This window comes from Scyliorhinus torazame, chromosome 3 (genome assembly GCF_047496885.1).
Source record: "Scyliorhinus torazame isolate Kashiwa2021f chromosome 3, sScyTor2.1, whole genome shotgun sequence".
In the NCBI taxonomy this organism is placed as follows: Eukaryota; Metazoa; Chordata; class Chondrichthyes; order Carcharhiniformes; family Scyliorhinidae; genus Scyliorhinus; species Scyliorhinus torazame.
The window spans coordinates 27,839,477-27,863,657 of record NC_092709.1 but is presented as its reverse complement, the minus strand read 5'-3'; the positions used below and the strand labels follow the sequence as shown (position 1 = coordinate 27,863,657).

General features: G+C 47.4%; 1 protein-coding gene across 1 annotated transcript in view; it reads left to right on the top strand.

Annotated features, from left to right (window-relative positions):
* The window catches only part of LOC140408367 (rod cGMP-specific 3',5'-cyclic phosphodiesterase subunit beta-like), a 93,551-nt gene that overhangs the window by 66,481 nt on the left and 2,889 nt on the right, over positions 1–24,181 (top strand). Inside the window, exons 15-21 of the mRNA XM_072495468.1 lie at positions 50–137; positions 4,940–5,040; positions 14,570–14,677; positions 14,794–14,857; positions 16,943–17,017; positions 18,648–18,731; positions 20,856–21,012. Coding sequence (XP_072351569.1) covers positions 50–137; positions 4,940–5,040; positions 14,570–14,677; positions 14,794–14,857; positions 16,943–17,017; positions 18,648–18,731; positions 20,856–21,012 — 677 coding nt within the window. The remainder of the gene's footprint in view (positions 1–49; positions 138–4,939; positions 5,041–14,569; positions 14,678–14,793; positions 14,858–16,942; positions 17,018–18,647; positions 18,732–20,855; positions 21,013–24,181) is intronic.

Here is a 24,181-nt window from a genome sequence, read left to right as displayed (position 1 = left end):
GTTGCCTGAGGCAATGTATATTTGTAATTGTCAATTTATCTTTCACCAGATCCCAGCACCCACTGGCAAAACTACATGGCTCTTCAATTATGGAACGTCATCACTTGGAGTTCAGCAAGACTTTACTTGCCGATGAGGTGCGATTCCCATAGGCCTCCCTGGCTGAACAAAGCCCTCTGACTAATCCCAGCACTGTAGTGGTCTGATAAACAATCAAACACTTGAGTCAGAAATAAATCTGTCAGTGAACTAAAACAGACCCCATCTAAGAGAGGCTGTAGGTGAAATAAATCTTGACTAGGAGCATAAATGGGTGCTGGCCCATACCCTCCTCTTTTTACACCGTCCAACTTTATTTCCTGAAGAATGCAAGATAAATTTCTCTCTGTTAGAACTAATAGGAGAAATAAAAAATGAAGAATTCATGGAGCTAAAGGTACATTTTAAAACATGTGACATTTGAATATTTAAATAAGGACAAGAATAAAAACACAATTCTAAAACATAAAACACAAACAAATGTACTCCAGATTGACCAAGTTCCGAAATCACCTTCTGGAGTATTTCCCATTTTCTGGACTGTTCTGAGAATGAACTACTGGATGAGATGCAAGGTCTGTGTGACACGGCGGCACAGTAGTTAGCACTGCTGCCTCACAGCACCAGGGACCCTGGTTCAATTCTGGCATTGGGTGACTGTCTATCTAGAATTTGCACTTTCTCCGCGTGTCTGTGTGGGTTTCCTCCGGGTGCTCCAGTTTCCTCCTACGGTCCAAAGACGTGCAGGCTGGGTGGGGTTACGGGGATAGGATGCGGGAGTGGGCCGAGGTAGGATGCTCTTTCAGAGGGTCAATGCGGGCTCGATGGGCTGAATGACCCCCTTCTGCACTGTAGGGATTCTGTGATTCTATGATCTGACCTGTGTGTCCTCTAATGCAGGTATTATAGGGATATTCCTGATACCAGTCACAACCTCACTCGTAACCAAATCAATTCTTTTTGTCTCCGCATCTATTTGTTTCCCACTTTTTAGATTTTTTACACGACTCACTGAGCTAGATTTAATCCCCCCACCATCGCCAACCCATGCGGCGCTGTCCCCGCTGAAAATGTATCAGCGGCTGAGGGGTGGGAGCAAGGATGTCGAAAGGCCAACCAGCCGATGGGCCAATCGGAGTAATTAACTAACCAATAAATTAAGTTCCCCAGGGGTCAGTGTTGGGACCCTGGCTCTTCCTGATATATATTAATAACCTAGACTGTGGTGTTTAGGAAATGATTTCAAAATTCGCAGATGACACAAAGATTGGAAATGTTATCAACTGTGATGAGGAAAGTCTTGGACATCAAAAGGACAGAGACGAGGTGATGGATTGGGCAGACAAGTGGCAGATGAAGTTCAATGGAGAAAAGTGTGAGATTATTAATTTTGGCCATAAGACAGTATAAAATAAAGGGAGAAACACAAAAGGAGGTAAAGAGGGTCCTCACTGTCCATGTACATATGTCTTTGAAAATGGCAGGGCACGTTGAAAGTTCAGTTAATAAAGCGTATAGCATCTTAGACTTTATTAACAGGGGAATTGAGTACAAGGGCTGGTTTAGCACACTGGGCTAAATAGCTGGCTTGTAATGCAGAACATGGCCAGCAGCACAGGTTCAAACAGGTGCCGGAATGTGGCGACTAGGGGCTTTTCACAGTAACTTCGTTGAAGCCTACTTATGGCAATAAGTGATTATTATTATAAGATGAGGAGTTCATGTTGAACTTGTATAAGACCTCATCTGGAGACTATATCAAGTTCTGGGCACCATACTTGAGAAAGGATGTGAATGGCAGTACAGTGGTCAGCACTGCTGCCTCAGAGTGCCAGGGAGCACTTGGGTAACTTTCTGTGTGGAGTTTGCACATTTTCCCAGTGTCTGCGTGGACTTCCTCCAGGTGCTCCGGTTTCTTCCCACAGTCTAAAGGTGTGTGGGTTAGGTGGATTGGCCATGATAAAATTACCCTTTAGTATCCAAGGATGTGCAGATAAGGTTAGGAGGATGGGGTAGGATGGATGGGGAATGGACCTGGGTGGAGTGCTCTTTCGGAGGGCCGGTACAGACATGATGGACCGAATGGCCTGCTTCTGCATTGTAGAGATTCTACATCATTGGAGAGAGTACAGAGGAGATTGACAAGAATGATGGCAGGGATAAAGAACTGTAGCTATGAAGAGAGATTGGAGAGATTGGAATTATTTTCCTTGAAGAACTGAAGGTTGATGTTCAAGATTCTGAGGCGTATGTACAGGGTAATTGGCGAGAAACTGTTACCACTCAACAGAGCATCAAAAACCAGAGGGTCACAGATTCAATATAATGGGCAAAAGAAGTAAAAGTGGTGAGGAAATTACTTTTGGTTAGAGTCTGGGGCGCACTTCCTGAGAGGGTGGTGGAGGCAGGTTCGATTGAGGTATTCAGAAGGTAATTGGATTGCTATCTGAAAAGAGAGAATGTACAAGGTACGGAGATAAGGCAGGGGAGTGGGATTTCAGAGAGCAAGTGCAGACTTGCTAGGCTGAATGGCCCCCTTCTAAACATTCTGCGATTCAAGCCTCATCCCATTGCTGCTAGAATTTAACCATGGCGGAAGAGACCCACTTCAACCAGCCTGCGTGGGCTGGCGACGGACAGGGTGCCCCCGTAATGGGCCTTGGAGGGCTCTTCTCAAGGTGAAACACCTACCCTTCCTGCCTTTATACTGGACCCACCAACGTGGCCCCCCCAGCCCCCACTCCCCCACCAAGGCCTGACAGCATGGCCCGGGCAAGACCCCAAACTGACATCAGCTCCCGACTCCCGTGCAGCTCACCTACCTGTAGGCCTCACTGTAATACCGGTACTGGCTAGTGCTGCCAGTGACACTGCAAACCAGAATGCTGCTGGCCTCTGACTGGCTGGAACTGCCTGAGGACGGACATCCTGATGCTGAGGGGTGGAAGTCCTGCCCCAAGTCATTTAATGGTTGCAGGGTAACCATCCAGAATGGGGACAGGCTGTCTCCGACTTCTCATTTTGGGTTGGGGAAAGGAACCACGGTGCCCGGTTATATTGAGCCCACCATCTTCACATCTGAGAGGGTGCACAGATAACCTGTTTACAGAATTCAACCAATAAATCTCCTGAACCATGGTTAGAAGATCATAGAATCACTACAGTGCAGAAGGAGACCATTCGGCGCATTAAGTCTGCACCGACCCTCTGAAAGAGCACCCCAGCCAGATCCACTTTCCAATTAACCCACTCTGTCGCCAGAACCTAAACCATTCATCAAGGGGCGATTTAGCATGACCAAGCCACCTAACCTGCACATCTTTGGACTGTGGGAGGAAACCGGAGCACCCGGAGGAAACCCACGCACACACGGGGAGAACGTACAGACTGCACACAGGCAGTCAGCCAAGGCTGGAATTGAACCCGGGTCACTGGCGCTTTGAGGCAGCAGTGCTAACCACTCTGCCACAGTGCCGCCGGCACGGGAATAGCAGAGACCCACTTTCCTCCATTATTCGCCTCCATGCCCTTGGCTCCAATTGAGAAGAGTCTTTCTTGACTTTGAGTCAGCAGCCGTTGAGTTGAAACTGTAACTCGGTGCAGTTCCTGAAGAAGTGTCGCTATGTCAGAGATGTTGGTGAGACATTGAATGGCTGCTCCCCCAGACTATGTAAGAGCCCTTTAAAGAGCAGCAGAAAACCTCCTCCTTACCCAACACCGCCATCCGATAAATGATGGTTCATCACGTTGCTGTGTGCAAAATGGCCGATATTCTCATCCATACATTAGTGGTGGCTGCACTTCACACGAGGCAATTACACATGAAGGGATAGGGACGTCCTGAGAAATGTGATGAGGTTCTATTTAAATACACCTTCCCTTCCTCCCTGCAAAGATGTGTTTTACTTTGACATCCTGGGTGGGATTCTCCGACCCCCCGCCGGGTGGGAGAATCGCCGGGCGTCGGCGTGAATCCCGCCCCCGCCGTCCTCCTAATTCTCCCGCCCCCCCAAAAACCGGCCCGCCGTGAGTCGCGCCGCCTTCCTCGGAGAATGGCGGGGTCCCGCGCGACTCAATGGGCGCCGGGGCTGCCCGCAATCTCCAGCCCGCGATGGGCCGAAGTCCCGCCCGTCTGTTGCCGGTCCCGCCGGCGTAAATTGGAGTAGGTCCCTTACCGGCGGGACCTGGCAGCGCGGGCGGGCTCCGGGGTTCATGGGGGGGCGCGGGGGGATCTGGCCCCGGGAGGTGCCCCCGCGATGGCTTGGCCCGCGATCGGGGCCCACCGATCCGCGGGCGGGCCTGTGCCGTGGGGGCACTCTATCCTTCCCCACCAGAGGCCGTGATCCCCCGCCATTCCCGGTGCGGAAGCCAATCTCTGCGCATGCGCGGGGATGACGCCAGCACGCGCAGGCGCTCCCACGCATGTGGTGACTTGCACCGGCCGGCAGAGACCCTTCGGCGTGGTTGGCGTGGTGCCAAGCTCCTTTCCCGCCAGCTGGTGGGTCGCCAACCATTCTGGGGCGGGCCTAGCCCCTGACGGTGTGCAGGATTCCGTACCTTTGGCGGCCCAACGCCGGAGTGGTTCACGCCACCCCGTCCCGCCGGGACACCCCGCCCCGCCGGGGAGGGGTGAATCCCACCCCCTTTCTCTCTCAACGTATCTAGGAGCAGACACTTCCGGGATGTCGAGCTGCAGGTGCAATGCTGATACACTGGTGTTGGAATCTCCGCTCCCCCAGCCATGTGTCTCTCGGCAGCGTGCCGTTCACTGGTGCCGGGATTCTCTCTTCCTGCTGCTTGACAATTGGATTTCCCATTGAAGCCACCACACGCCGTCGGGAAACGCGGGCAGGTATCACTGGGCAACCATTTTAAATCTGTCTTGTTGCTTCTCTTCCAGAGTTTGAACATTTTCCAGAACCTTAACAGGAGGCAGTACGAGCACGTGTTTCATCTGATGGATATTGCTATAATTGCGACAGACTTGGCGCTCTACTTTAAGTAAGGGAGAGTAAGTCTGAGGAATGACTGAGGGTGTGTTGGTGCTGAGTTGAGTTTGGAGCAATGTGAGGAATGACCAAAACCATGGGCCTGCTGTCCTTAGTGTGACCTCTCGGTTTGTTTCAGACCGGTCGGTGACAGCCAGCTTTAATGTATGCGATCGAGTACAGCTCAGCTCTGACTAAGATTTCAGGTTTGGACTTGTCCCCTTTCTGGAGCTGAATTATGAGGGAATGCTGTGTTGTAACTAGTAGTTACCAGTGTAATTTCAGTGAATTACAATAGACACTGGTGAAATCAAGATCCCTCCCACCTCTGGAGCCCCTTCTGCAAAATCCTTCCCCAAACTTTGGTTTACCCCCTTCCGCATCCTCAGTTCCCCCTCTTTGCCGGCTTGTAACTCGTTCTCAGAACGTCTTACACAACAGCTCTTGACCTGCTACCATGAACAAAGATACTTACGTAAAGGGATCCCGCTGTTGTTACGGTATGGGCAGCGGGTTGGAACGTAGTTAGCACTGTGGCTTCACAGCGCCAGGGTCCCAGGTTCGATTCCTCGCTGGGTCACTGGCTGTCCGGAGTCTGCACGTTCTCCCCGTGTCTGCGTGGGTTTCCTCCGGGTGCACCGGTTTCCTCCCACAATCCAAAGACGTGCAGGTTAGGTGGATTGGCCATGATAAATTGCCCTTAGTGTCCAAAAAGGTTAGGAGGGATTATTGGGTTACGGGGATAGGGTGGAAGTGAGGGCGTAAAGTGGGTCGGTGCAGACTCGATAGGCCGAATGGCCTCCTTTGGCACTGTATGTTCTATGTTATGTAAATACAGTTACATTTACAGCCGTCAGGTGGCCAGACACCACATGGCCAGGGACTGCACGCTCAGACATCACATGATCAGGGCTGGAATTCTCCAGCCGTTGGAATTCACACATCCCGCCGGCAGCACACCCCCCCAAATCCAAATGACCAGAAGCTGGAAGAGAGTATCCCGCCGCTGGCGAACGGCGCTGCCGCGAATCACGCGGCTGAGGGGCAGGAGAATCCCACCCCGGATGCCACGCGGTCAGAATGTCACCGGATCAAACCTTCGGCAAGGCCTCCAATCAAAGTTGGTGACACTTGGCCAGATGTGCGGCTGTTTCCAGTGGGAAGCAGCATCTGGCAGTGAGGGACCTATCGGCAGAGGTTTGCCAGAAAGTAAGGTTAAGTCTGGGAAAGAGGGTGATATTTGATTCCTCTCCCTCCAGGGCCCACTGTAGAAAACTTCTAGTTGCAACTTGCCTTTTGCCAACTTTGGCTTCCCGATAGCTCCTTTGGGACAGCTGGCTGAGAAGGAAATCCCACCGGGCAGCTAATAGCTTAAATGCTGCTGAGATTCCACACACATGGGGGGGGACACTAATAGGAATCTATTACCAGTCAGCCTCATCTGTGACCAGAACTAATGGCATTCAAATCCCAGATCAGCGGGCAATTCTGTTTGTCTTCCAAGAAAAAAAGAGAAAAAAAAACCCTTGCGGCTAAAGGGTTAAACTGAAAACACATGTTAGCAATCACATTTTTGCATACATGTAGATCTATGCGAATTAATATGAGTAAAATAAATACATACCCAAGTTTGAACAAACATATTGAGAGGAAAAGCGCACAGGAAATGATGGTGCCAATACCATGCAGGCGAAGGGAAGGAAGTGGCCAAGCTGAGTCATGTTAACTCCAGGAGTTCGTGGTCAGTCTATAAATGGGTGTGGTCCCACTCCCTCCCAGCCCCATACGAGGCCAGTGACACCCAGCGTGCATAGCCGGGGCAGGGGCAACCTAATTAGGGAGTTCCCTCTTCTCCGGCTAAGAGGGAGCTGAACATATACTGCAAGTTAATGTACCAGGAAAGGTGGGATATCCCAGACTTCAGATGGGTGTAAATTGGTTCCACCCATTTCCTCCCGTGGAAGTGGTTGGATTTTTAAAATATGTTTTGACCCCCTTGATTACACAAGGGAGCAAGGGGGGACAGACTGAAGTCCAAGGTGGAGATCAGTTACCAGGGTGATGTGTGGGTGCTTGCGAGGAGCCGATTAGGCAAGGAAGGTGTGCTGGCTCCATCCAGATCTGGTGCCCACCCACAGTGACACTGTGAACTCTGGCAGGTTCACCAGAACACAAGACGAAGGAGCAGAAATAGGCCCTGATTCGAGCCTGTCCCACCATTCATTACGATCATGGCTGATCTAGGGGCATCAACTCCATTTTCCTGCCCGCTCCCTGGGGTAGAGAACGAAAAAATGTTCACACCTCCAATTACTATGAGCGGGATTCTCCACCCTACACCCCCCCCCCCCTTCCCCCAGCCGCGTGCTTCCCCCTGCTCTCATTCACTGTGGGTGGGATTCGCTCTTCCTGCGGCATGTCAGTGGGATTTCCCATTGAAGCCACCCTTTCCGCCGGGAAACCCATGGGCAGGGGGAGCGCTGACAGAGAACCCGAAAGGCTGGAGAATTATGGCCACTGTAACTTCAATTTGCACTGTTTCTCATCATAAAACAGGCCCCTCATCCCAGAGGGCACCAACAGACACATTCCTAGCTTAAATCTGGGCGATAAGGCTCCCTTCTCTAATTTCTAAGGCCAGTGTACCACCGTCTATTACTTTTTCTGTGTGGGAATACGTTTGTGAAAGTGGCTGCATGTATATGTGCGTGTCTGTGTACCTGCGTGTATATGTGCGTGTCTGTGTACCTGCGTGTATATGTGCGTGTCTGTGTACCTGCGTGTATTTGTGCGTGTCTGTGTACCTGCGTGTATATGTGCGTGTCTGTGTACCTGCGTGTATATGTGCGCGTCTGTGTACCTGCATGTATATGTGAGTGTCTGTGTACCTGCATGTATATGTGCGTGTCTGTGTACCTGCGTGTAAATGTGCGTGTCTGTGTACCTGCATGTATATGTGCGTGTATGTGTACCTGCGTGTATATGTGCGTGTCTGTGTACCTGCGTGTATATGTGCGTGTCAGTGTACCTGCGTGTATATGTGCATGTCTGTGTACCTGCGTGTATATGTGCGTGTCTGTGTACCTGCGTGTAAATGTGCGTGTCTGTATACCTGCGTGTATTTGTGCGTGTCTGTGTACCTGCGTGTATATTTGCGTGTCTGTGTACCTGCGTGTATATGTGCGTGTCTGTGTACCTGCATGTATATGTGAGTGTCTGTGTACCTGCATGTATATGTGCGTGTCTGTGTACCTGCGTGTAAATGTGCGTGTCTGTGTACCTGCATTATATGTGCGTGTGTGTGTACCTGCGTGTATATGTGCATGTCTGTGTACCTGCGTGTATATGTGCGTGTCTGTGTACCTGCATGTATATGTGAGTGTCTGTGTACCTGCATGTATATGTGCATGTCTGTGTACCTGCGTGTAAATGTGCGTGTCTGTGTACCTGCATGTATATGTGCGTGTATGTGTACCTGCGTGTATATGTGCGTGTGTGTGTACCTGCGTGTATATGTGCGTGCCTGTGTACCTGCGTGTATATGTGCGTGTCTGTGTACCTGCGTGTATATGTGCATGTCTGTGTACCTGCGTGTATATGTGCGTGTCTGTGTACCTGCGTGTATATGTGCATGTGTGTGTACCTGCGTGTATATGTGCGTGTCTGTGTACCTTCATGTAAATGTGCATGTCTGTGTACCTGCGTGTATGTGTACGTGTCTATGTACCTGCGTGTAAATGTGCGTGTCTGAGTACCTGCGTGTATATGTGCATGTCTGTGCACCTGCGTGTAAATGTGCGTGTCTGTGTACCTGCGTGTATATGTGCGTGTCTGTGTACCTGCGTGTAAATGTGCGTGTCTGTGTACCTGCGTGTATATGTGAGCATAGTCATGAGTATGAGTGAATGATCACAATTGGGAACTGTGGGCAGACTATTTTGAAAATAATTATTAGGTGTATGCCTTCAGAGGATAATACGACATTGTAATGAATAATCCTTCTGAAATCCAGGGCACAAAAAAAAATATTATCCTTTGAACAAATCTCCAAGAGTATATATACCTTGGTGTTTAAGATGCAAAAAGCAACCATGAAGATTGGAGAAATGAAATGAGGCAGTAAGAAGCATGGTGGGCACGGTGACAGTGAATTCCAACACTTCTAAGTATCAGCCACATTGGTAAACACTTGTGGCAGTCCCACAATCATCAATGCTACACTTTTAAAATATGAGCTACGAGCGATCTTGTAGTCCTAGAAGTCATGACATATGCTGTCATTATTGGCACAAATAAAACTTCCCCAGAACAAAAATACTTTCCAAGTTGTTTTAAGAGCGATTGTCAGGTTTGAACAAATCACTTTTGTATTTAACGTATAAATGTTGCCTTATTTGTAGCAGGCAAGGGATGCCACCTGGTGGTCAAGGTTCATATTTCAGGACAACGTTTGTGGTTTATTGCGGAGTTTGGCCGACTAAGAGCTGTTCTTTCGGCAGACCTCTTGCAACAGTAGTTGGTCTAAACACCCTCTGGTTCATTGTTACTGTTAGCTTAGCATCCGGATTGAATAGCCGATCACACATCAGGATTTATTTTCAGTTTTTTGTTCTTGGGTCACTGGACTTTGCAGAAGCAACGTTAACACTGGGTGAAGGAGGCTGTGCAAATGTTGGCTTTTCACAATAGTTCTCAGTCGATCACATCACATTCTCAGTTGATAGCATCAGCTTGCTGCTATATACAATTGGCGGCAGTGAAAGAGGCTATTCAAACCAACATCTGTTTAAGTTCCAACATGAGACTCCTTACACCCCCGTTCATCTAACACTATCATCTTATCTTTATATTCCCTTCTCCCTCGTGTGTTCATCCAATTGTGTCCAAGCTCACCCCCAAATCATTGTGGTACACAGTTACTATAAGTGTTATTGAAAATAAAAGCGGGAGAGTCACCTGATGTGGGTGGGAGTGGCTGAGTTTTCACCAGCTCTGTCCACTCATCTTTTGATCCTTTATTTTATCCTAATGCACATCCCATAATTATCCTTTTTTGGGGATATACACCTTGTACTATGCCCCTGGATGACCCTGGCTAGATTTTGGCGATGAGGAGCTGAGTTAAATTTAAACAATTCCTGGTTTGGTAGAGGCGGTCGGAGAAGGCCGGGGTGGGGCCTAGCTTGCAGTGGGGGTTTTGCTGGTGGATGGGCCCACGGCTCGGCAGTGCTGTTGGCATCGAGATGGTGGCCGTCATTGTGAATGATGTTTTGGATGATGATTTGTCGGCTCAGGTTTTTGATGCTCACTTTGATGAACTGCAAAGTATTCTTGAGAAAATAATGGAGGCACGGAAGAGAATCCTGTCATTCGATCGAGCCATTTCCCTGGTGAGGGTTCTTGGGAATCCAGCTGCATTGTGTGTGTGGTCTATCCTGACTGACTCAGGGAGTAGGGGCCGGACAAGGAGTGTCCGTGAGCCTGATCTCCTGAGAGGAGTGGGGTGCGGGTTCCTGACTCATTTTCAGAATTGGTTGCCATGGTTTCGCAGTCCCGATTTGAAGACTGGGCACCTCAGGTTTGGCGGAGCAAATTGTAGTGATTGAGGCCTGAGTTCGGTCGGTGTCCCCGGCCACTGGTCTTATGTAGTCTTGTCCTCGATGTTTGTCACGAGCGGTTGGAGGCGGCTGGATGCGTCGAGTCGTCCCCTCAGCCAGAGCCTAGGTTCCTCGCTGCCTGGGCCTCGGGACGACGGTGCGGTGGAGGTGAAGGCGCTCTGTTCGATGGAACTTTTGAGAGATTCTGAAGGTTGCTCAACAATTCTCTCATGGCTTTGGCCTGTCCAGGTGACACAGATGGTGTTATTATCCTGCAGTTCATCAATAATCCTGGATCTTCTTCCCTTGTGATTAGGCCGTTAATTTCATGCTGATGTCTTTTTTCCTGACAAGGGTGCACGATATATGGGCACAAGGGTGAGGATCGCCTGATATCCTGTTTTGGCAAAGACCATATTGAGTCTGTAAAGTGATATGTGGTTTGTGCACAGTCTTACCATTTATGAGAAGGGACTGCATTTTAGACATCCCTCTTGATGAGTGGAGCCATGGTGGGGTGATGGGTGACTGGTTGGTAGGGAGGTGGATGGTAGAGTTAGATTAGTCCTCACTTGGATTGAGGATCGCCCCCAGTTGGAGATAATTGTGCTAGGTTTTTATTTCATATTTTTGCTGCTTTGAATCTCGAAATTTCATGCCTACCTCCTCCGAAGGCCCAGACAGATCATGGGCGGGATACTCCGCTGGCTGACGCTGAAATCAGGAAATGTGATTGGGCGGAGAATAGGTTCCTACGCCAAAATCACGGCGGGTGCTGATTTGACCCCAAATCGCAATTCTCCATCACTTCAACAGCAGCATCAATGTGGTGTGGAACGTACGTACACTAAACACCGTTTGCATAAAATTAGCGGGCCTCACCCAGTATTCTCCGGGGCCTCTGCGCTGCCTCCGATCGGCCGAGTTCCCGACGGCACGGTTCACTTGTGTTTTAAAACTTGTGAAACCGGCGTGGCGGCTGCTGCGGGAGAGAGGGTCCAGAAAGTGTCCAACATCGCCATAGATTGCTGACAGTTGTGCCACTGGCCGGGGGGGTTTCTGCCAGGGCCAGTGGGGTGAAGCTGGGGCGGCCAGGAGGTGGGTTGTGGGGTTGGGGTGGACGGGCATGGAACGCCATTGCCACAGCCGGAAAGGCGACCATGCAGCTGCACACGCCGCTGACTGCCCGCTGTGAACCTAGGGCCACGAGTCATATAGGTGTCCCCCCCCCCCCGGGCAGCCCCCTCGGTGCCCTCTGGCCCCAGCTGACCAATCAACTGTATGGGCGCGCTCCAGCACAACCAGCGCCATCTTGTTGGCTGGAACGGTGTGTGTGGGGCGTGAAGTGTATATGTGCGGCTGCAGCTTGTCAGACTCCCGAGTGTCAATCATGGACCTGGCGAATCCCGCACCGTTTTTCATTGAAATCGATTGTGTTCCACATGGCGCCAGCACTAGCCCGTTCACAGTCGCTGAATCAATCCAGGTTCGGCGCCAGTTTTGCTGTCATGAAAGTCCACGGATCAGCCTCCAGCGTCAACACTTAGTCTCAGGAACGGCGAATCCAGACCCATGTATCTGAGAGAGGACTGGGTTCCTTTGATCCCTCTTAGTGGTTGGCAGTCTGGAGCTTTTGGAGTAGGGGGGCAATGGGTGGTGCCACATGCCTGGGTGTGGTCAGTTAATCCCTGCTCAAATCGTTACAGTGCGAGATTGTATGCTATACCTCTATGTTGTTGGAGCCCATCTCCGGTTTGGGGGTAGACTTGTTGGGGGAGTTAATCACCCTTCTCCAAGAGGTCTTATATAATTGTTTCCTGCGTGCCCTCCCCATCGTAGTTGGGTCTTCCATGAGGAGGCAGTTTTTTTTCCCTCTGTTGAGGTACAACGGCTCTGCCCCCTGGTATCCTCCTTGCAATGATAAACTGTGCTGGTCCGAATTTCTTTGGTTAATTCGGGCGTTCCTCCCTTAGGGTTTTTTGTTTCTCTTTATCTGGGTGAGGAATGTGCCATTGCTGGTCCCAATTTGTTCTATTGGGTTCCGGGAGCTTTCCCTTACCCTATCCGGGGGAGTGAACGAACTCCCCCTCCCAAGACTCCCAATGAATGGGTGCCCTGCTGTTTCTTCTTCTCCTCGGAAGTGGAGTTTCCTCGGTTGAGGTTGACGTGATCTTTCGAATGTCGGTGGGACCAATGCGTTGCCCAGGGTGGGGTTAGTGAGGAGTGAGGCTGGCTGGGTGGTATGTCCTGGCACGCGTTGAGTATCCTATGGATACTGACTCCTATGTGTCAGACCGGGGTGGACTAGGCCAGGTCACTTAGCAGGGAGATCTTTTTAAAAAAATGTAATTTATTCCAAAAATATTTAAACGTACAACAACATAAATAAATCGAAGAAAATTCTCCACAACTCACCATTCACAGTTTGTACAAGTTTTCCCCCCTTTTCACCCCCTCCCTCCCCCGCGACAAACAATTCCTCGAACATTGTCATTGATCCCCTCAATTCAAACATAATCTTCTCCAGCCGGAGAAAGTCGTACAGGTCTCCCATCCAGGCCGCCACCCCCGGCAGCATAATCGACCGCCATTTCAGCAAAATCCTTTGCCGGGTAACTAGAGAGGCGAAGGAGACAACCTTGGCCTTCCTCCCCTCCATCAGCTCCGGCATTTCCGACACCCCAAAAATCGCCACCATAGGGTCCGACTCGTCCTTTTCACCCCCCCACACAATCTTTGATAGCGTCCCGAACACCCTCTCCAACTTCGCACAGCCCCAGAACATATGTGTGTGGTTTGCTGGTCCTCGCCCACACTTCTCACGCTTAGGGACATCCTGAGAGGCTGAATCTTGATATGTTTTGAGTATCCTGCGTTTGCTGACTCATGAGTGTACAAGGGTACGGGGTTGGATCGGGTACTGTATGTGATTGATATCCTGTTGCCCTCATTCATGGTTGGGATGTCCCTTCGTCTAAATGAGCAGCTTTTCTCTTTTTTGTCAGATGGTGGAAGACGTGAGCTGGAGGATCATGAGCCTATGGCTATGTCCGGGTCCTTTTTATTCTGAGATCCGTAGTAGTCTTCCTTTTCTTAATCCTGGCTCGGTTAGTTCATTGGGAGGCACTGACTTTAATCCGAATCGATTGTATAATATTTGCTGGTCCTCTCTGTATAGCAATGTGTTATAATGATCATTCTGTACAGTGTCTGAGGTTAGGGTTTTGTTGAATCTTGTGGCATATGTAAAATTCTCTTTTGGAATTGGTATTCGCTCGAATTTTCTTTCAAATATTTTATTTCTGTCATGGTGGGGCTAAAGAATCCATGATTGGCTCCTGCAAGGGTACAGACGGGTCTGATATCCGAGGGGAGGACGTGACGGTGCGTTGTGATGCCTCTGGAGTTGTTGGAGTTGAGTGAGGTATGTTCTGGTGTGCGCTTGAACGTGGCGTGACGAACCTATCCTGAATTTTCATGGTGGTCGTGACCAATTGCAGTGTGGGAAGGTGTGCACTAGTTTACCATGTTTTCAGGGCCTTATCCTTCTCTCTATTATTCTCTGGCAATGCCTACAGAGGCACCATGGTGAGTCTAATGGTTGTACTGGACCAGCCATATTGCTGTTCTCCTGTCCCGCGCCCGCCTCCCTTTATTTCTGTATGTTGAGATGTTTTTGCTCAGCTGAATCGTTCCTGTGGTTTTGTTGTATTATTTGTTAAAATGGAAACACTTCAAATAAAATACTTTTTTTTTTAAAAAAGCATCCTCCATTAGCTGAACAAGCGAAAAATCAGAACAGCATTGTCATCATGCTGAAATCTCCAGTAAAGTAGTTGGGAGAGGGGCCCACTAGGGAGGGTTCACTTTGCTTTTTGGAGTGTATGAACGGCTCAGTACAAAGACAAATAACTCACAGGTTGTTTCGCCTTTTCGTTCTTACAGAAAGAGAACGATGTTTCAAAAAATTGTTGACCTGTCGAAAACGTATGAGGATGAGACGGCCTGGGTGGATTACATGTCGCTGGAGACGACCAAGAAAGAGATTGTCATGTAAGAAAAATATTTTTTAAATCCCATCGAGGACACTGCCGGTGATTGAGGAAAGCCTTTATGGACTCTTTGGGAAGCCGCAGCTGACCTTTAATACTTGCTCTTGTCACATCCAGGGCCATGATGATGACAGGATGTGACTTGTCGGCCATCGCCAAACCCTGGGAGGTTCAGAGCCAGGTGAGTTCTCAGATGAAGCTACTTCTCATGCAACCCAGAATTCAAACTGATGCCCGCCTGATTGGGCACCTCCTGATGTCTTCAATATTCAGATCTAAAACAAAATGGTCATCACCTGGGGCGTGACTCCATCGGAAGATTTGCATGAACGATGAAGCCACTGCGTAACACGCCAATAGAATCAGCCCATGTGCCTGAATCTGCATCATTGATATAAACTATTGGATCTCAACCTTTATTGTCAATGTGTTTCAAAATGGCAGCGACTAGTCAATGGTTATTAACTCCTCCATGGACAGAGATGGCTGAATGCTTAAAAGAGGGACTACAGTATAATGGCCTCATAAACACTTTAGACTATTTATCACTTCACGGTTTAGATCTCCTTATTCTTAATGAGCGGAAGTGTGTTTCCCATTGTTGTGTACTGTACATCATGCAAACGCGGGTGTAGAAATTCTTGCTTTTTATTAGTTAATAACATTTAAAAGGAGGTGACACTGGTCTATGGCAGCTGCTCAAAATGGCAGCTAATCTTTTCGCCACACTCGGTCTTGTTTTCACTGAAGCTCACAGACGATGGTTCAACCTCTTTTTGATGGCTGGTTTCCTAGTCCCTCGTCCCAACTGTCACCTTTGCTTGAAATGAAAAAAAAAACCTTGCCAGTATTTTCCAAGTCAATAAGAAATAAAAATGTTTACAATATACAACAGGCTGTTCACTGCCTACGTGCCTATTGCACACTGCTGGTACCGGCCAGTTTCACGAAGGTGTCCCAAAGTCATTTTTCTGTCTGCCACATGAAAAAAGACATGAATCCACCTGTTTTAAATGGGGCAATGATATCATTAGATTGACATCAGAAGGAGATCGTGCCAAGAGCATGTTAACATTGCGAACAGGGGTTTATAGTCTGTGGAAATGATAGATCGAGTAGGTGAAAAAAAAACCTAGTTTTTATTATGGACTATTGGAATATTATCAAAACTCACTGTACTCAGATAAAATATGGGTATCATATGTTGCTTTAAAACAACAACACCATTTGTAGTCAGGTGGAAGGTGACAAAGTACCAATTCATTTGAAGCAGTATAACTTGAGTTTTGATTCTTGGGAGTCCCCATTGCCAGTTACAGGCGGAAACAGTGGACTGAAGTGGGAGAAAGAGTTGAAGGGCTTTGAGCGACAAAGATGTACCAGTGTAGAGGCAAACTGCAAGAGACAATATCAGGGGAAGCAAGCAGAAGACCATTCCCATTGACATCAGGTAGTTGATGGGAGTCACATATTGGATCATTAGTTTATCGTCATGCAAATTCATTGTGAACTTATGGTCCTTTTATTGTTGCTGCTATCATCCTTGAGCACAAAGGACCATCAACTTGCATGCTGTCAGCTTCTTAAAGTCAACGACACCCCCCCCCCCTTTAACTTGTGGACACCATTTACAACCAACTGGGCAATATGGTTTACTCCTAACTGTTCTCTGACCGAGCAATCCTCTCACCTTTACCAAACTGCTACAAAAAAACTATTGTGGTTCAAGAAAATGGTGCACCATCTTCTCGAGTGCAATTCTGGATGGGCAATAAATGCTGGATTTGCCAGTGATGACGACACGCCAAGAATGAATCGAACATAGCAAACGTTCCAAGGATGTGGAAAGATTGAACTTACGCACAAGGAGGAAAGATCTGAAGGACAATCACTTCAATCAGCTCTCTTTCACCTCACTTGAAATATGGTATCACGAGCTGTCTGGGATCAAATTGTCCGCCTGTGGTTTATGCCGGGCGATGAGGCGCGGCCTGGGGATAGCTAAATAGGTAAGAAATTCAAAATACTAAAACAAAATGGACAAACGTCACAAAACCTGCAGACCAGGTGTGACCAGCAGTGAATGAGAGCAGTGTAGGTGTTATTCTCAATTGCGTTACCCACTACCATGCATTCTGGGCTCATACTTGGATAGAAAAATAAACAATGAAAATGTGGTGTTGGATTGAATTATGAAGGTAATTGTAGTAAATGTGCAGACTGAATTCCGAGCTGTACTGATCTGCTGGGTTGTGTTGTTGTACAGGTGGCTTTGTTAGTAGCAGCTGAATTCTGGGAACAGGGAGACCTGGAAAGAACGGTTTTACAACAGAATCCCATTGTGAGTATGAAACAATATTCAAACTCTTCAGTTTTAGGTAGATTTTACAGCACAAAGTAGGCCATCCAGTCTGGGCTGGTCTAAGCCCCATGAGCATCCTCCTACCCTACTTCATCCCACCTTATCAGCATACTCTTTTATTCCTTTGTCCCTCACAAATTTATCTAGATTTCCCTTAAATGCGTCTATGCTGCTTCATGCGGTAGCAAGTCTCACATTCTAACTATTCTCTTGTCAAAGACCATTCTCCTGAACTTTCTGTTGAATATATAAACATCTTCTGTTTATAACTCCAAGTTTTGGACTTCCCCACAAGTATAAATACCTTTGCTACGTTTAGCTGTTCAAACCCCTTCATGGTTTCAAATACCTCTACCTGGTTATCCCTCAACCATCTCTTTTCTCAAGCCAAGATCCCCAGCTCCATGTTGCAGTCTGAAACAATTTACATAAGAACATAAGAACTAGGAGCAGGAGTAGGCCATCTGGCCCCTCAAGCCTCCTCCGCCATTCAATGAAATCATGGCTGATCTTTTTTGGACTCAGCTCCACTTTCCGGCCCGAACACCATAACCCTTAATCCCTTTATTCTTCAAAAAACTATCTATCTTTATCTTAAAAACATTTAATGAAGGAGCCTCAACTGCTTCACTGGGCAAGGAATTCCATACGTTCACAACCCTTTGGGTGAAGAAGTTCCACCTATGCTCAGTCCTAAATCTACTTCCCCTTATTTTGAGGCTTTGCCCCCTAGTTCTGCTTTCACCCGCCAGTGAAAACAACCTGCCCGCATCTATCCTATCTATTCCCTTCATAATTTTATATGTTTCTATAAGATCACCCCCTACATCCTTCTAAATTCCAACGAGTACAGTCCCAGTCTACTCAACCTCTCCTCGTAATCCATCTACTGAAGAGTTTTAGAAATAATGGTTTGGGTTTTACCAGGCTTCTGGGCCGGTACGGGAGATGTGGTGGAGGGCTGTAAAGTGGTGTGCGAAAATGTGGTGGCAGGGCTGTCGTCTTGCCACCTCTGAGCCACCTTTCCAACAGCGCAGGAGGTGAAGGACAGCTCTCCTACCCAAAGGCACTAAAGTAACTCTTATTTGGGTACTCTTTGGCCTGTGCAGGTGCTCCCAGCAGCAATGGCCATCCCCAAGGCAATGGCCGTCACCAACAGTGCCACTCCTACCAAACCCTTTAACAGAACCTGCCTAACTGGGCCGGGCTTCCCCCGGCCCTGCTTACTTGGTTGTGAGGGTGCTGACCTTCCATTACATCCTCCTCTTCCAGGTGCAGTCCCAGCAGTGACCATCACTCCCGGTGGTGCTGCTAACGCTGCTGAGCTGCAGGTCCACCAATTGGTTGGTAGCTCCTTGGGGCAGCTAGCCATAATAATAGGGACAGCCACTCCACCGGCAACCAATTAACTGGCTGCTGCTGGCGAGTTTTGGGCCTGGCTCCCGCAGACTGCCAAAGCGGGATCGCCTCCTGCTTTCGGGCCTGTCAGCAGGGCACCACCATGATGATTAAATCCAATCCAATATGTTTCATTGATTCTACAGTAACACAGCTCTCTATTTAATGCTCATAGATTATAACAGTTTGTTTTTGTTCATTAAAATCCTAGCCTATGATGGACAGGAACAAATCTCATGAACTCCCCAAGCTTCAAGTTGGTTTCATCGACTTTGTGTGCACATTTGTCTACAAGGTATATATTTCCAATATGTTTTTATAAGTTACAGTATCATTTCTTTTGTGACATCTGTGCATTTGGTTAAAATATTTTGTCATTATTTTTTTTTTTTCAATTTAGAGCACCCAATTCATTTTTGTTTTCAATTAAGGGCAATTTAGTGTGGCCAATCCACCTAGCCTGCACATCTTTGGGTTGTGGGGGCGAAACCCACGAAAACACGGGAAGAATGTGCAAACTCCACACGGAATTTTGTCATTATTTCAATGATTTCACTCAATTACTACCGCAAACAAATTAACTACATCCTATAGCAAACAAAATAGATTGTAGGTGTTAAAAGGTAATCGTTGGATCCAAACTGTACACACATCCAGCTTTTTGTTAAAGTAGTGAATTAAAACTTTGAATCCTGTTTCAAAATCTACTGTTGACAATGCCATCACCATTGCCAACATTGATCGTAAAATAGTTCATTTAGAACACTTGGGGCTGCTTTATGTAGCATCGGAAAGATCGGGCTGGATATCCAGCCCTTACCACCAGTGGGGTCTTGCTATTTGTGGTGTGCTCCCCGGTGGTGGGACGGTGAGCCACAGCAAACACCATAGACATCGGAAGATCCCGCCGGCAGCCAATGGCGAGCCGCTTCTGCGCCGGGAAACCAGCCACGGTGGGGCTGGAAAATCCTACCCGTTGATGAACATGTCTCAATAACCAATCTACTCACAGAGGCAGCTCTGTGTTAATTTAGATGGCCTGTTGTTAGCTTGGATATAAAAGAGGGACAGCAATTTTAGCTCAGAATGCTAATTATGTTGACAAAACCACGAAGGATGACACTAATATTGACTGAATAGCTGATCTGCCCTACTATAGTACCCGAAGACAATGTGACACCATTGATCACAAACAAACAAAATAATTCCCTTTTGGGTCGCTGCCCGTGTGGAGTTTGCACATTCTCCCCGTGCTTCCGTGGGTTTTGCCCCCACAACCCAAAGATGTGCAGGGTAGGTGGATTGACCATGCTAAATTGCCCCCTAATTGGACAAAAATGAATTGGGTACTCTAAATTTTTAAAAAATAATAATTCCCTTTTCCCCAAAGAATATACTTAAACCGTAAGATTTCTAAGGGTACTTTACACAACATTTTAATCTGAACATCATATAAAGTCCAAAAAAGATCAGCTTCTTTCAATACTGTGTGTGATGTTCTGAAGTGCTTCACCACAGTTACAATATTTATTTAATGTCAGCATACAATCCGAGGGGTTTTACATGGCATTCAGCCCCTCAATTTGTTCTGGAGGTGAGAGCCTTAGAGAGTGGCCGTTCCCCATTGAAACATTGTGCTGGATGTATCAAGCTTTAGTGTGTCCCTCAGCACGTCACACTGGAACTTTGACTGTGACAGTCTAGGTCGTCAACAGCCCTTTAGACTGGAAGACCAGCAGGTTTCCAGCAGACCAAAGAGCATCTTTCACCGAGTTGATGATCCTCCAGCAGCAGCTGGTATTTTATCTCAATGTGCGTCCGTACAGCACAGTATCCTGCGTCACGGAGCTGCTCAGGATGAATCTCGGCAAAAACGCTGCCCCTCTTTCCAGGCCTCCTTGGCACATTTCAGAAGGAGATAGGTCTCTTCCCCACCACAGTCACTTTGAAGGAACTGACAGGGAGGACCCTTCTCACCACCAGTCGAACTACTTTTCCTCAGCGAAACTGATCGGTATTAACATCATGCTCTGACATTACAACTAAACCACAGTCTGCACACATACATTGTACTCTAAACGTCTTAAGTGTGGTTCATTTTGGACTGGCTCCAGAAAGAATTAATTGTAACAATTTCAACTGTTTTATTTGCTGATAGGTTCCAAATAAGGCAGGAAAATCTTTTAATTGTTCCTTCCCCTTAATGAACAAATGAGGAAGCATAACTTACTTGCTTTATGCAAATTTTAAAAATCCATTTGAACAAACATAGTATTTTGACAAAAAGGAAAATATTTCTCCGAATTTGAATGTTTCTAACTCTGACAAGATTATGTCGTTTTTCAAAAATCTCAATGCAATAGCTATTCAGGTGCTGTGGTAGCAGGCTAGTTTTATAGGTGTACTTTCCTGCTTTCAGGAATTCTCTCGCTTTCATGAGGCTATCACACCGATGCTTGATGGTATACTCAACAACAGAAAAGAATGGAAGCAACGTGCTGACGAACATGAAGCGAAGGTGAAAGCTATACAAGAAGCAAAGGATAAGCAACAAGAAGAGTTAGAAGCAAAGAAAGGTGAGGGGGAAAGACCAGCTCTGCTTTTCATGGGGCGAAGTAATCGAAGACTGGGAAGCAATGCGGGGGCAGCACGGTAGCACAGTGGTTAGCACAGTTGCTTCACGGCTCCAGGGCCCCGGGTTCGAATCCCGGCTTGGGTCGCGGTCTGTGCGGACCGTCCTCCCAGTGTCTGCGTGGGTTTCCTCCGGGTGCTCCAGTTTCCTCCCACAGTCCAAAGATGTGCAGGTTAGGTGGATTGGCCATGCTAAATTGCCCTTAGTGTCCAAAAAGGGTTGGGTTGGGTGGGGTTACTGGGTTACGGGGATAGGGTGGAGGAGTGGACTTGGGTGGGGTGCTCTTTCCAAGGACCGGTGCAGACTTGGTGGGCCAAAGGCCTCCTTCTGCACTGTAAATTCTATGATTCTCTTGATCCTCCTATGATTCATTGCTCCTTTCCTTCTGAGACCTCATGTTCAAATCAAGCCCAGGGTAATGATATGAAAGTATACATGATTACGATTTCTTAAGTGGGTTTTGATGGTGTCAGCCCAGAGAACACAGTCTGCAATTTGGCAGGGATTTGACATCACTTTTGGTAATTGTGGCATGACAAATATACATGGCAAGGCAAATTAAAACAAAGAGAAGGGCATGGAATATCTTTGAGTAAGATCTGAAGTAAACATTTTGACAGAGGAGCAAGTTTTTTCTTCCCAAATTTCAGTGTTTATAAATATCAACCTTCATTTTCTTATTCTCCAAAGCAATCTCCATTGTAGAAAGTACTTACACATCCCAGGTTTATATCCCGTGATCAGCGATTCTGGCCCTTGATTTTTTTCTTTTCTGTCTAAACACTCTAATCCACAAACATGAATGTTTGATACCGTTATGCTGAAAGAATGTACTATCGTTATGACCAGCACTTCAAGAATTGAATTAAAGGGGGCGACTACAGGATAACTTGTCCTGGCAAAGATGACATTTTAGGCATTGATTTTGAGATTGAAATTAAATTAGCAATGGACCATGTTCTTAGATTAAGTTACAACTGTCCTCTCAATGTACCTCAGATAATGAAACAGTCCATGTCCAAAAGCAGTAAGACCTGGACAATAGCCAGGTTTGGGCTGACAAGTGACATTCGTGCCACACGTGTGCCAGGCAATTACCATCTTCTACAAGGGAGGATCTAACCATCACCTCTTGACATTGAATGGCATTACCATTGTTGAATCTCCCACAATCAACATCCTGGGGGTTACCATTGATCAGAAACTGAACTGGACTCGCCACATTAATACTGTGGCTACCAGAGCAGGTCAAAGGCGAGGAATACTACGGTGCGCAACTCACCTTCTGACCACCCCCTCAAAACCTTCCCACCATCTACAAGGCACAAATCAGGAGTTTAATGGAATACTCTCCATTTGCCTGGATGAGTGCAGCTCCAACAACACTCAAGAGGCTTGACACCATCCAGGACAAATCAGCCCGCTTGATTGATACCCCTTCCACAAACATTCAATCTCTCCACCACCGATGCACAGTGGCAGACCTGGGTACCATCTACAAGATGCACTGCAGTAACTCACCAAGGTTCCTTAGACAGCACCTTCCAAACCCACGACCACTACCATCTAGAAGGACAAGAGTAGCAGATACCTGGGAACACCACCACCTCGAGGTCCCCCTCCAAGTCATTCACCACCCTGACATGAAAATATATCACTGTTCCTTCACTGTCGCTGGGACAAAATCCTGGAACTCCCTCCCTAACTGCACTGAGGGCGTACCTACACCTCAGGGACTGCAGCGGTTCAAGAAAGCAGCTCACCACAATCTTCTGAAGGGCATCTAGAAATGCCCACATCCGTTAAATGAATAAACAATCATAGTTTAGCACTGTGATTTTTACAGCATACCTAATCAATTATTGAAGTGAATTCCATGCACATCTGGATGCATCAGTTCCCCTGTTAAATTTGGAGCGCCAACAATTACCCCACATGTATGTTCATGATTTGTGACATTGAACACAAAATTATGTGCCACATAAATAGTGCATGTTGCATGCGCAGTGAAGATAACATTGCTGGTTCCAGGTTTGGAGAGAGCTGATCATCTACATGTGCCCCCGATTAATGCAGGCTGCATTGGACGAAGATGTGATTGCAGATTTGTGCTAATTAGCAAATTTGACAGGATGAAAGTTACCAAGTGATTGCATGTCACAATATGATATGGTCCTTTGTGCCTATTTTGCATATTAAACTGATGCCAAAGTCTACTGGGCAGCATGGGCTTTATTCTTGGTGAAAATCAAGACTATTCTGGCAAGTCTGCAGTTGAATCCAATGCTATATTAGCTGACATGAGTGGAGCACTAAAGGTCTAACATAAGACAGAGACTCGCTCTTGGTGCAGCTGATCCAGCCAACAGCTTCTGCAAAGTACAAGAATCTTTCATTTTCTGGCACTGATGTCCTGCACCTTATTCGAATGTATGTAACTTAGCTTCGTAAATGCATTTATCAATCAATCATTTATTCAGCAGGGTGAGCAAGAGGGGGATCTTTTGGTTAAGGATAAGCTCGTTGTTCAAACTTTTGTTTTTAAGTTTTGTCAATCCTGCATTTAACATGTTCGTTCTGCAGCTGGTTGTAATTTTCTTTTAAGTTGCAAATCACACTGAAAAGCATCGTTGTAAATGCCAGATGGTTGCAAGTAAGATAGTGTGGAAAGGTGTGTGTGCTGGGGTGGGACAATGTACATATTGAGGCAACAATGTGTTTCCCAATCTGAGGTGAATGTCTTTAATGTGGAGGTCAGGCTAATTTAGAGTCAGCAGGAGTCCAGTCTGTCAGTTAACATATGAACCATTCGAACCCTCAAGGATGCTCTGCCATTTAATAAGATCATGATAGTAATCTTGGGCTGGATTCTCCGAGCCTCCACACCAAAATCGTGATCGGCGCAGGGCGGAGAATGGGCGTCAACACCGAAATCTGGTCCGACGCCGCTCCTGCGATTCTCTGGTCCCTGGAGAATCGCCGTGAATCGTGCACACGTGGTCTCTGCGGCACGGGTAGGGGGCCATTGACAGAGCCTCCCCCCAGCGATTCTCCGAGGAAAGCTGGCTGAATTCCCGATGGCGTGGTTTTAACCACGTTTTGCCTGTTGGGAA